Consider the following 11,572-nt stretch of genomic DNA (forward strand, 5'->3'; position numbering starts at 1 on the left):
ACCAACCCCAGAACTACGCCTCTCTTGTCTGGGGGGGGGGGGGGGGGGGGGGGCACGGTTGGGTCTCTAAGGGTGGAGGTGGGAAGAGACAGCATAAACCATAACCTGGAATCTGACTCGCAAGCATCGAGACTGGCCTCCCTAGCAGCACACATGCACATCTGGTGTGAGTGAGTGAGTGGGTGGGTGAGTGGGTGAGTGGGTGAGAGTGAGTGAGTGAGTGAGTGAGTGAGTGGGTGGGTGAGTGAGTGAGTGAGTGGGTGAGTGAGTGAGTGAGAGAGTGAGTGAGAGAGTGAGTGTCTGTAGGTCTCTGACAGACGGAGGGGAGAGAACTGAGGAGTGAGGCACCTCAGTCACCGTAGCTGTAGTTGAACTGAAGCAGGGAGGTTTCAGCTGCCTCTCCGCTCTCCAGAGAGCAGCGGTACAGAACGAGACCGCGCCCTCTGACACACAACCTGCAGAGTAAAAACGGAGAACTGGAATAATGAGCGAAACGGAGAATGGAGATGTGATGGCGGTGGAGCGCTTCACTAGAGTACTGTAGGACGTGCGTTTGTGTGAGCGTGTTCAACATGACCCCCAGGGTCAGATATGTCCCAATATGGTGACCTCTGATTGGTCCATTCCATCTGAGAACTGTGTCCTAGCCCTCTGATTGGCTGACAGCAGCCTGAGGTCCTGGCAAAAAAAAGCTTTTATTTATGTTGTTGAAGCAGAATCTACTAAACATCGCAAAACATCCGCAAACCATGTTGGTTGTATTTATTGTTTTATTACTGTTTTGGTACTGAAAAGACTTGTGTGAGTGTGTATATTTATTATTAATAATTTCAATTTCTGTAGCTGTTACTTCTTCTTGAGAGATGCATGTCGAAATTGTCTTGTGCTATTTTTTTCTTAAGTGATATGGTGTTGAAAAAAAGTATATAAACATAACTGTTTACTGCACTACAGAAAATTAAATATGAATAAAGCATTCATCCTGCTAACGTGTGTGTGTGTGTGTGTGTGTGTGTGTGTGTGTGTGTAGGTGTGTGCGATATGTGGGAGGAAATGTTCAGTTCTACAAAGACATACATACCTCCACATGGCTGTTAGTAGCCCACATCATACCTCCACATGGCTCTGTTAGTAGCCTACATCATACCTCCACATGGCTCTGCTAGTAGCCTACATCATACCTCCACATGGCTCTGTTAGTAGCCCACATCATACCTCCACATGGCTGTTAGTAGCCCACATCATACCTCCACATGGCTCTGCTAGTAGCCCACATCATACCTCCACATGGCTCTGTTAGTAGCCTACATCATACCTCCACATGGCTCTGTTAGTAGCCCACATCATACCTCCACATGGCTCTGTTAGTAGCCTACATCATACCTCCACATGGCTCTGCTAGTAGCCTACATCATACCTCCACATGGCTCTGTTAGTAGCCCACATCATACATCCACATGGCTGTTAGTAGCCCACATCATACCTCCACATGGCTCTGTTAGTAGCCTACATCATACCTCCACATGACTCTGTTAGTAGCCCACATCATACCTCCACATGGCTCTGTTAGTAGCCCACATCATACCTCCACATGGCTCTGTTAGTAGCCCACATCATACCTCCACATGGCTCTGCTAGTAGCCTACATCATACCTCCACATGGCTCTGTTAGTAGCCCACATCATACCTCCACATGGCTCTGTTAGTAGCCCACATCATACCTCCACATGGCTCTGCTAGTAGCCTACATCATACCTCCACATGGCTCTGTTAGTAGCCTACATCATACCTCCACATGGCTCTGTTAGTAGCCCACATCATACCTCCACATGGCTCTGTTAGTAGCCTACATCATACCTCCACATGGCTGTTAGTAGCCCACATCATACCTCCACATGGCTCTGTTAGTAGCCCACATCATACCTCCACATGGCTGTTAGTAGCCCACATCATACCTCCACATGGCTCTGTTAGTAGCCTACATCATACCTCCACATGGCTCTGCTAGTAGCCCACATCATACCTCCACATGGCTCTGTTAGTAGCCCACATCATACCTCCACATGGCTCTGTTAGTAGCCTACATCATACCTCCACATGGCTCTGTTAGTAGCCTACATCATACCTCCACATGGCTCTGTTAGTAGCCTACATCATACCTCCACATGGCTCTGCTAGTAGCCTACATCATACCTCCACATGGCTCTGTTAGTATCCTACATCATACCTCCACATGGCTCTGTTAGTAGCCTACATCATACCTCCACATGGCTCTGTTAGTAGCCCACATCATACCTCCACATGGCTCTGTTAGTAGCCCACATCATACCTCCACATGGCTCTGCTAGTAGCCTACATCATACCTCCACATGGCTCTGTTAGTAGCCCACATCATACCTCCACATGGCTGTTAGTAGCCCACATCATACCTCTACATGGCTCTGTTAGTAGCCTACATCATACCTCCACATGGCTCTGTTAGTAGCCTACATCATACCTCCACATGGCTCTGTTAGTAGCCTACATCATACCTCCACATGGCTGTTAGTAGCCCACATCATACCTCCACATGGCTCTGTTAGTAGCCCACATCATACCTCCACATGGCTCTGTTAGTAGCCTACATCATACCTCCACATGGCTCTGCTAGTAGCCTACATCATACCTCCACATGGCTCTGCTAGTAGCCTACATCATACCTCCACATGGCTCTGTTAGTAGCCCACATCATACCTCCACATGGCTCTGTTAGTAGCCCACATCATACCTCCACATGGCTCTGTTAGTAGCCTACATCATACCTCCACATGGCTCTGTTAGTAGCCCACATCATACCTCCACATGGCTCTGTTAGTAGCCTACATCATACCTCCACATGGCTCTGTTAGTAGCCTACATCATACCTCCACATGGCTCTGTTAGTAGCCTACATCATACCTCCACATGGCTCTGTTAGTAGCCTACATCATACCTCCACATGGCTCTGTTAGTAGCCTACATCATACCTCCACATGGCTCTGTTAGTAGCCCACATAGTACCTCCACATGGCTCTGTTAGTAGCCCACATCATACCTCCACATGGCTCTGCTAGTAGCCCACATCATACCTCCACATGGCTCTGTTAGTAGCCCACATCATACCTCCACATGGCTCTGCTAGTAGCCTACATCATACCTCCACATGGCTCTGTTAGTAGCCCACATCATACCTCCACATGGCTCTGCTAGTAGCCCACATCATACCTCCACATGGCTCTGCTAGTAGCCTACATCATACCTCCACATGGCTCTGTTAGTAGCCTACATCATACCTCCACATGGCGCTGCTAGTAGCCCACATCATACCTCCACATGGCTCTGTTAGTAGCCCACATCATACCTCCACATGGCTCTGTTAGTAGCCCACATCATACCTCCACATGGCTCTGCTAGTAGCCTACATCATACCTCCACATGGCTCTGTTAGTAGCCTACATCATACCTCCACATGGCTCTGCTAGTAGCCCACATCATACCTCCACATGGCTCTGCTAGTAGCCCACATCATACCTCCACATGGCTCTGTTAGTAGCCTACATCATACCTCCACATGGCTCTGTTAGTAGCCCACATCATACCTCCACATGGCTCTGCTAGTAGCCCACATCATACCTCCACATGGCTCTGCTAGTAGCCCACATCATACCTCCACATGGCTGTCTTCAGGTGGTGGATGGTGCTATGATGGTGCCCTCTTGATCTGGCCGCCTGCTGCCACCCAGTGGTGAGAGATGGAACTACACGGTGTTGACAGCCAGGAGTCAAGAGGCCTGTCTTCTCAGAGAACATCCTGGTCTCGCCCTCATAAGCTGTTCTCACCTGTCGTCATGTCAGATCACCTTGGCTTTATTTTAAGAGTATAACAAGACCAAAGGCTCATGTCATTTGATCAGTACATATTTACACGTCAAAGCAAGTCACGAATGAGCAGATATGTGACCAAGTTCACAAACAAACGGACAAAAAGTAGTAAATGAATTTTATTTTTCTTAAAACAAGAAACAATTAAAAATTCATATTTTGTGGCAATGTCCCATTCCCCAGTCGCGTGCGCCTGCCTGGTCTGCTGCTCAGTCCAACTCCAGCTCTTCTACAAATGGGATCCCTTTTTTATATTTTATACTTTTCTTTATAACAATATTAAAATAAAATATACTTGCAACAATACATTTTTCCCCCTAGTCAACCTTGTCAATAAATATAAAACTCTTTATTTTATTTCTGTACTCTTTTTTTTCTTCTTCTTTTACCTCTGAAAGAAACCATGGTTACCGGTTTCTATATATCGGTGGAATGTCTAGTTGGATGCTTGAACTCTGACCTATGACATCACACCTGATGCTGCGTTACCATTGGTGCACCACTGTCGTGCCAACATGGGGTTGATGAAAGGGGTGTGGTGAGGTTCACATGCACTGTACAAGAAACTGCAACATCTCCATACAACAACATCATCATCATCATCATCATATCAAAACATGCTGAGTGAGGGGGCGGGGCCTGTTCTAGCCTCCCTACATGCGTGTTTGTTGTGGAGCCAAACCAGAGGGAGGTCATGCCAACCTGGAGACAAGAGTCTGGGCGCGCTGCTGACAGCAGGACAGACAGACGGAGAGCTACCAGACAGACAGACAGACAGACGGAGAGCTACCAGACAGACAGCTACCAGACAGACAGACAGACGGAGAGCTACCAGACAGACAGACAGACGGAGAGCTACCAGACAGACAGACAGACGGAGAGCTACCAGACAGACAGACGGAGAGCTACCAGACAGACAGACAGACGGAGAGACGGAGAGCTAACAGACAGACAGACAGACGGAGAGCTACCAGACAGACAGACAGACGGAGAGCTACCAGACAAACAGACAGACGGAGAGCTACCAGACAAACAGACAGACGGAGAGCTACCAGACAGACAGACAGACGGAGAGCTACCAGACAGACAGACAGACAGACAGACGGAGAGCTACCAGACAGACGGAGAGCTACCAGACAGACAGACAGACGGAGAGCTACCAGACAGACAGACAGACGGAGAGCTACCAGACAGACAGACAGACGGAGAGCTACCAGACAGACAGACAGACGGAGAGCTACCAGACAGACAGACAGACGGAGAGCTACCAGACAGACGGAGAGCTACCAGACAGACAGACAGACGGAGAGCTACCAGACAGACGGAGAGCTACCAGACAGACAGACAGACGGAGAGCTACCAGACAGACGGAGAGCTACCAGACAGACAGACAGACGGAGAGCTACCAGACAGACAGACAGACGGAGAGCTACCAGACAGACAGACAGACGGAGAGCTACCAGACAGACAGACAGAAAAAGTTACCAGACAAACAGAAAGTTACCAGACAGACAGACCGTCACTGATGGGAATCTGTCTGATGCAGTCTGTTCAGGATGTAAACTTAAGGCTTCCACCTTGGTCTGCTGTAGACCAGCCTCCCACTCTCTCTCCCTCCCTCCCTCTCCCTCCCTCCCTCTCTCTCTCATTCAACACGATGCTTCTTCTCCACGAGCTAGGCGGAGTTCTTGGTGCCCAGTCATCATGTCACTCATTGACTGTAAAAATACAGACGTGTAAACAGGCCTATGTAAGAATGACAACAACAACCAGGTTATTTTCTTCTTCATGTAGCATTCGCTCCCCGTGAGAACCATGCACTGCTCAGCTCATCTCCTCAGAAAATAATAGAAATCTTTTGAAAATTCTATCTTTCATATTTCTTTTTCTTTTAAGATGCAGTTTTGAGGAAAATAATCTTTTTTCTTTTCACAGTTCATCTAAACGTGTGTCCATGCAAAAAAGAAACAAAATAATAAGAACAGAACGGAACACTTCCAGTTTGTCTCCGTGGAGACCAGCGGATGACAGGAGGGTGTTGGTGATGGGGTCTGGTCACCGTGACGACCAGTGGCCACACTCTATGACCATGTGACTAGCTCGCCAGCATCACCAGGGCTGATCTGATTGGCTGTGTGTGTTTGCATCCCTGGAGGGGGGAAGATGGGGTGGGGGGCGGGTCGTTGGGGAGGTCCCATTCCTCGTTGGTGATTGGACCACTTCTCACCCAGCTGGTACTGGTCCTCATGGCTTCGTCATGGCGACCGGTAGGCGTGGCCTGACCAGCAGCAAACCACTGAGCTGGACCACAGAAACAAAAACAAAAATCGTCTAGAAGACAAAACCAGAGCTGGGGCCCTGGAGAACTCATCTTCTTCTGTGGTCATCTATCTCCTCCCTCCCTCCCTCCCTCTCTCTCATGGCTAAGACCTGAGAGCTACAGCTGATCTTGCACCACTGAATTCCATCTACTTCCTGTCAACTGGCCGGTCCTTCCTGTCCCAGCGTCCTCTACCAGGACCTCCTGGGGAGGGGCGTGTCCTGTGTACGTTCCGAGCGGGGTGGGCGGAGCTCCGGGGGGAGACGTAGGCCCTAAGTCCCGCCTCTCTCTGTACGGAATCAGAAGACACGACATCAAGCATGCAGCGGAACCAGGGGCGTGGCCATCGCGGCCACACCCACAACCTCCCCACGCTGGTTGCTATAACGACACTAGCTGTCCTTCGCAGTGCTAGGAGCGAGCGTTGGAACCCTCGAGGGCTGCTTTACTAGTTAAAGGTGCCAAGGTTGGGTCAACCAATGAGGTGGGAGGAAAGAGTTTGAACCAGCCAATCACCATGTTGGACAAGTCCAAATCGTCCAATAGGATCTGAGCAGCTCCCATGAAAGATTTGTGGTCCATACGTCCGTAGTCTCCCCAGACGATGATCTGTAGAGACAAACCAGACACAAGTTACACACGTTGGGAAAGAAGGGCTAACTGGTTAGGCTTAGTTAGTAAAGGTTAGTCTACCTGTAGGACTTGGCCCTCAGGGTTAGGGTTAGTTCTAGTGTAGGTAAGTTGGTAGGTAGTTAGGTAGGTAGTTAGGGTTAGTTCTAGTGAGGGTAAGTTAGTAGGTAGTTAGGGTTAGGGTTAGTTCTAGTGTAGGTAAGTTGGTAGGTAGTTAGGTAGGTAGTTAGGGCTAGTTCTAGTGAGGGTAAGTTAGTAGGTAGGTAGGGTTAGGGTTAGTTCTAGTGAGGGTAAGTTAGTAGTTAGGTAGTTAGGGTTAGTTCTAGTGAGGGTAAGTTAGTAGGTAGGTAGGGTAAGGGTTAGTTCTAGTGAGGGTAAGTTAGTAGGTAGTTAGTAGGTAGGTAGGGTTAGGGTTAGTTCTAGTGAAGGTAAGTTAGTAGGTAGGTAGGGTTAGGGTTAGTTCTAGTGTAGGTAAGTTAGTAGGTAGTTAGGGTTAGGGTTAGTTCTAGTGTAGGTAAGTTAGTAGGTAGTGAGGTAGGTAGTTAGGGTTAGTTCTAGTGAAGGTAAGTTAGTAGGTAGTTAGGGTTAGTTCTAGTGAAGGTAAGTTAGTAGGTAGGTAGTTAGGTAGTTAGGGTTAGTTCTAGTGAGGGTAAGTTAGTAGGTAGGTAGGGTTAGGGTTAGTTCTAGTGAGGGTAAGTTAGTAGGTAGTTAGGTAGGTAGGGTTAGGGTTAGTTCTAGTGAAGGTAAGTTAGTAGGTAGGTAGGGTTAGGGTTAGTTCTAGTGAAGGTAAGTTAGTAGGTAGGTAGTTAGGGTTAGTTCTAGTGTAGGTAAGTTAGTAGGTAGTTAGGGTTAGTTCTAGTGAGGGTAAGTTAGTAGGTAGGTAGGGTTAGGGTTAGTTCTAGTGAAGGTAAGTTAGTAGGTAGTTAGGGTTAGTTCTAGTGTAGGTAAGTTAGTAGGTAGTTAGGGTTAGGGTTAGTTCTAGTGAGGGTAAGTTAGTAGGTAGTTAGGGTTAGGGTTAGTTCTAGTGAAGGTAAGTTAGTAGGTAGTTAGGGTTAGGGTTAGTTCTAGTGTAGGTAAGTTAGTAGGTAGTTAGGTAGGTAGTTAGGGTTAGTTCTAGTGAAGGTAAGTTAGTAGGTAGGTAGGGTTAGGGTTAGTTCTAGTGAGGGTAAGTTAGTAGGTAGGTAGGGTTAGGGTTAGTTCTAGTGAGGGTAAGTTAGTAGGTAGGTAGGGTTAGGGTTAGTTCTAGTGAAGGTAAGTTAGTAGGTAGGTAGGGTTAGGGTTAGTTCTAGTGAAGGTAAGTTAGTAGGTAGTTAGGGTTAGGGTTAGTTCTAGTGAAGGTAAGTTAGTAGGTAGTTAGTAGGTAGGTAGTTAGGGTTAGTTCTAGTGAAGGTAAGTTAGTAGGTAGTTAGTAGGTAGGTAGTTAGGGTTAGTTCTAGTGAAGGTAAGTAAGTAGGTAGTAAGGTAGGTAGTTAGGGTTAGTTCTAGTGTAGGTAAGTTAGTAGGTAGTTAGGTAGGTAGTTAGGGTTAGGGCTAGTTCTAGTGAGGGTAAGTTAGTAGGTAGGTAGGGTTAGGGTTAGTTCTAGTGTAGGTAAGTTAGTAGGTAGTTAGGTAGGTAGTTAGGGTTAGTTCTAGTGAAGGTAAGTTAGTAGGTAGGTAGGGTTAGGGTTAGTTCTAGTGAAGGTAAGTTAGTAGGTAGGTAGGGTTAGGGTTAGTTCTAGTGAAGGTAAGTTATTAGGTAGTAAGGTAGGTAGTTAGGGTTAGTTCTAGTGTAGGTAAGTTAGTAGGTAGTTAGGTAGGTAGTTAGGGTTAGTTCTAGTGAAGGTAAGTTAGTAGGTAGTTAGGTAGGTAGTTAGGGTTAGTTCTAGTGAAGGTAAGTTAGTAGGTAGTTAGGTAGGTAGTTAGGGTTAGTTCTAGTGTAGGTAAGTTAGTAGGTAGTTAGGTAGGTAGTTAGGGTTAGGGCTAGTTCTAGTGTAGGTAAGTTAGTAGGTAGGTAGGGTTAGGGTTAGTTCTAGTGAGGGTAAGTTAGTAGGTAGGTAGGGTTAGGGTTAGTTCTAGTGAAGTAGGTAGGTAGGGTTAGGGTTAGTTCTAGTGAAGGTAAGTTAGGTAGTTAGGTAGGTAGTTAGGGTTAGTTCTAGTGAAGGTAAGTTAGTAGGTAGTTAGGTAGGTAGTTAGGGTTAGTTCTAGTGTAGGTAAGTTAGTAGGTAGTTAGGGTTAGGGTTAGTTCTAGTGAGGGTAAGTTAGTAGGTAGTTAGGGTTAGGGTTAGTTCTAGTGAAGGTAAGTTAGTAGGTAGTAAGGGTTAGGGTTAGTTCTAGTGTAGGTAAGTTAGTAGGTAGTTAGGTAGGTAGTTAGGGTTAGTTCTAGTGAAGGTAAGTTAGTAGGTAGGTAGGGTTAGGGTTAGTTCTAGTGAGGGTAAGTTAGTAGGTAGGTAGGGTTAGGGTTAGTTCTAGTCAGGGTAAGTTAGTAGGTAGGTAGGGTTAGGGTTAGTTCTAGTGAAGGTAGGTTAGTAGGTAGGTAGGGTTAGGGTTAGTTCTAGTGAAGGTAAGTTAGTAGGTAGTTAGGGTTAGTTCTAGTGAAGGTAAGTTAGTAGGTAGTTAGTAGGTAGGTAGTTAGGGTTAGTTCTAGTGAAGGTAAGTTAGTAGGTAGTTAGTAGGTAGGTAGTTAGGGTTAGGGTTAGTTCTAGTGAAGGTAAGTTAGTAGGTAGTTAGGTAGGTAGTTAGGGTTAGTTCTAGTGAAGGTAAGTTAGTAGGTAGTTAGGTAGGTAGTTAGGGTTAGTTGTAGTGTAGGTAAGTTAGTAGGTAGTTAGGTAGGTAGTTAGGGTTAGGGCTAGTTCTAGTGAGGGTGAGTTAGTAGGTAGGTAGGGTTAGGGTTAGTTCTAGTGAAGGTAAGTTAGTAGGTAGGTAGGGTTAGGGTTAGTTCTAGTGAAGGTAAGTTAGTAGGTAGGTAGGGTTAGGGTTAGTTCTAGTGAAGGTAAGTTAGTAGGTAGTTAGGTAGGTAGTTAGGCTTAGTTCTAGTGTAGGTAAGTTAGTAGGTAGTTAGGGTTAGGGTTAGTTCTAGTGAAGGTAAGTTAGTAGGTAGTTAGGTAGGTAGTTAGGGTTAGTTCTAGTGAAGGTAAGTTAGTAGGTAGTTAGGTAGGTAGTTAGGGTTAGTTCTAGTGTAGGTAAGTTAGTAGGTAGTTAGGTAGGTAGTTAGGGTTAGGGCTAGTTCTAGTGTAGGTAAGTTAGTAGGTAGGTAGGGTTAGGGTTAGTTCTAGTGAGGGTAAGTTAGTAGGTAGGTAGGGTTAGGGTTAGTTCTAGTGAAGTAGGTAGGTAGGGTTAGTTCTAGTGAAGGTAAGTTAGTAGGTAGTTAGGTAGGTAGTTAGGGTTAGGGTTAGTTCTAGTGTAGGTAAGTTAGTAGGTAGTTAGGTAGGTAGTTAGGGTTAGTTCTAGTGAGGGTAAGTTAGTAGGTAGGTAGGGTTAGGGTTAGTTCTAGTGAAGGTAAGTTAGTAGGTAGTTAGGGTTAGGGTTAGTTCTAGTGTAGGTAAGTTAGTAGGTAGTTAGGTAGGTAGTTAGGGTTAGGGTTAGTTCTAGTGAAGGTAAGTTAGTAGGTAGTTAGGGTTAGGGTTAGATCTAGTGTAGGTAAGTTAGTAGGTAGTTAGGTAGGTAGTTAGGGTTAGGGTTAGTTCTAGTGAAGGTAAGTTAGTTCTAGTGAAGGTAAGTTAGTAGGTAGGTAGGGTTAGGGTTAGTTCTAGTGAAGGTAAGTTAGTAGGTAGTTAGGGTTAGTTCTAGTGTAGGTAAGTTAGTAGGTAGTTAGGTAGGTAGGTAGGGTTAGGGTTAGTTCTAGTGAAGGTAAGTTAGTAGGTAGGTAGGGTTAGGGTTAGTTCTAGTGAAGGTAAGTTAGTAGGTAGTTAGGGTTAGGGTTAGTTCTAGTGTAGGTATGTTAGTAGGTAGTTAGGTAGGTAGTTAGGGTTAGTTCTAGTGAGGGTAAGTTAGTAGGTAGTTAGGGTTAGTTCGAGTGAAGGTAAGTTAGTAGGTAGGTAGGGTTAGGGTTAGTTCTAGTGAAGGTAAGTTAGTAGGTAGGTAGGGTTAGGGTTAGTTCTAGTGAAGGTAAGTTAGTAGGTAGTTAGGGTTAGTTCTAGTGTAGGTAAGTTAGTAGGTAGTTAGTAGGTAGTTAGGGTTAGTTCTAGTGAAGGTAAGTTAGTAGGTAGTTAGTAGTTGTTGTCTACCTGTAGGACCTTGCCCTCAGGGTTCTCCTCAAACTGGAGCTGCTGTTGGTAGAGGGGGTCCAGGGTCTTCCTGGCCAGGCGCGTCTTCTTCTTCACGATGCACTTCCCGTTGTCCATCAGGTAGACCTTGACGTAGGGCGCCGGCGTCTGCTTGTTGCCCTGCTTGCTGACGAGGCCCCGCGCTCGGATCACCTCCACATCCAGACGCTCCTTCCTGTACACCATCCCCATCTGGATGTCTCCTGGAGACCCGGGGGTCAGACCCGTTACACGCTACGCACACCACAGGGGGACATGACCAACGTCTGGAAATACACTCTAAGAGGAGGAGGAGCTTACCCATAGGGGGAGTGGCCAGGGTCTGTCTGCCCGCTAGCTGGGCGGGGCCTAGGCCCTCCAGGAAGCCGGTGAACTGTGAATCTGCTGCGATCCTCACTCCGGGAAAGATGAGACTGAAGAGAGATAGAGAGAGAGAGAGAGAGAGAATAGGAAGGAGAGAAAAGATGTAATGATAACACAC

General features: G+C 46.6%; 1 protein-coding gene across 1 annotated transcript in view; it reads right to left on the minus strand.

The window, feature by feature from the left end:
- Positions 1-6,631: 6,631 nt before the first annotated feature.
- The window catches only part of rims2b (regulating synaptic membrane exocytosis 2b), a gene marked incomplete at both ends in the record, with an annotated part of 121,129 nt that continues 116,188 nt past the window's right edge, over positions 6,632-11,572 (minus strand). Inside the window, 3 exons of the mRNA XM_084459333.1 lie at positions 6,632-6,829; positions 11,053-11,294; positions 11,392-11,504. Of these exons, the coding sequence (XP_084315459.1) occupies positions 6,632-6,829; positions 11,053-11,294; positions 11,392-11,504 (553 nt within the window). The remainder of the gene's footprint in view (positions 6,830-11,052; positions 11,295-11,391; positions 11,505-11,572) is intronic.

This window comes from Borostomias antarcticus, assembly GCF_949987555.1.
Source record: "Borostomias antarcticus genome assembly, chromosome: 27".
Classification (NCBI taxonomy): Eukaryota; Metazoa; Chordata; class Actinopteri; order Stomiiformes; family Stomiidae; genus Borostomias; species Borostomias antarcticus.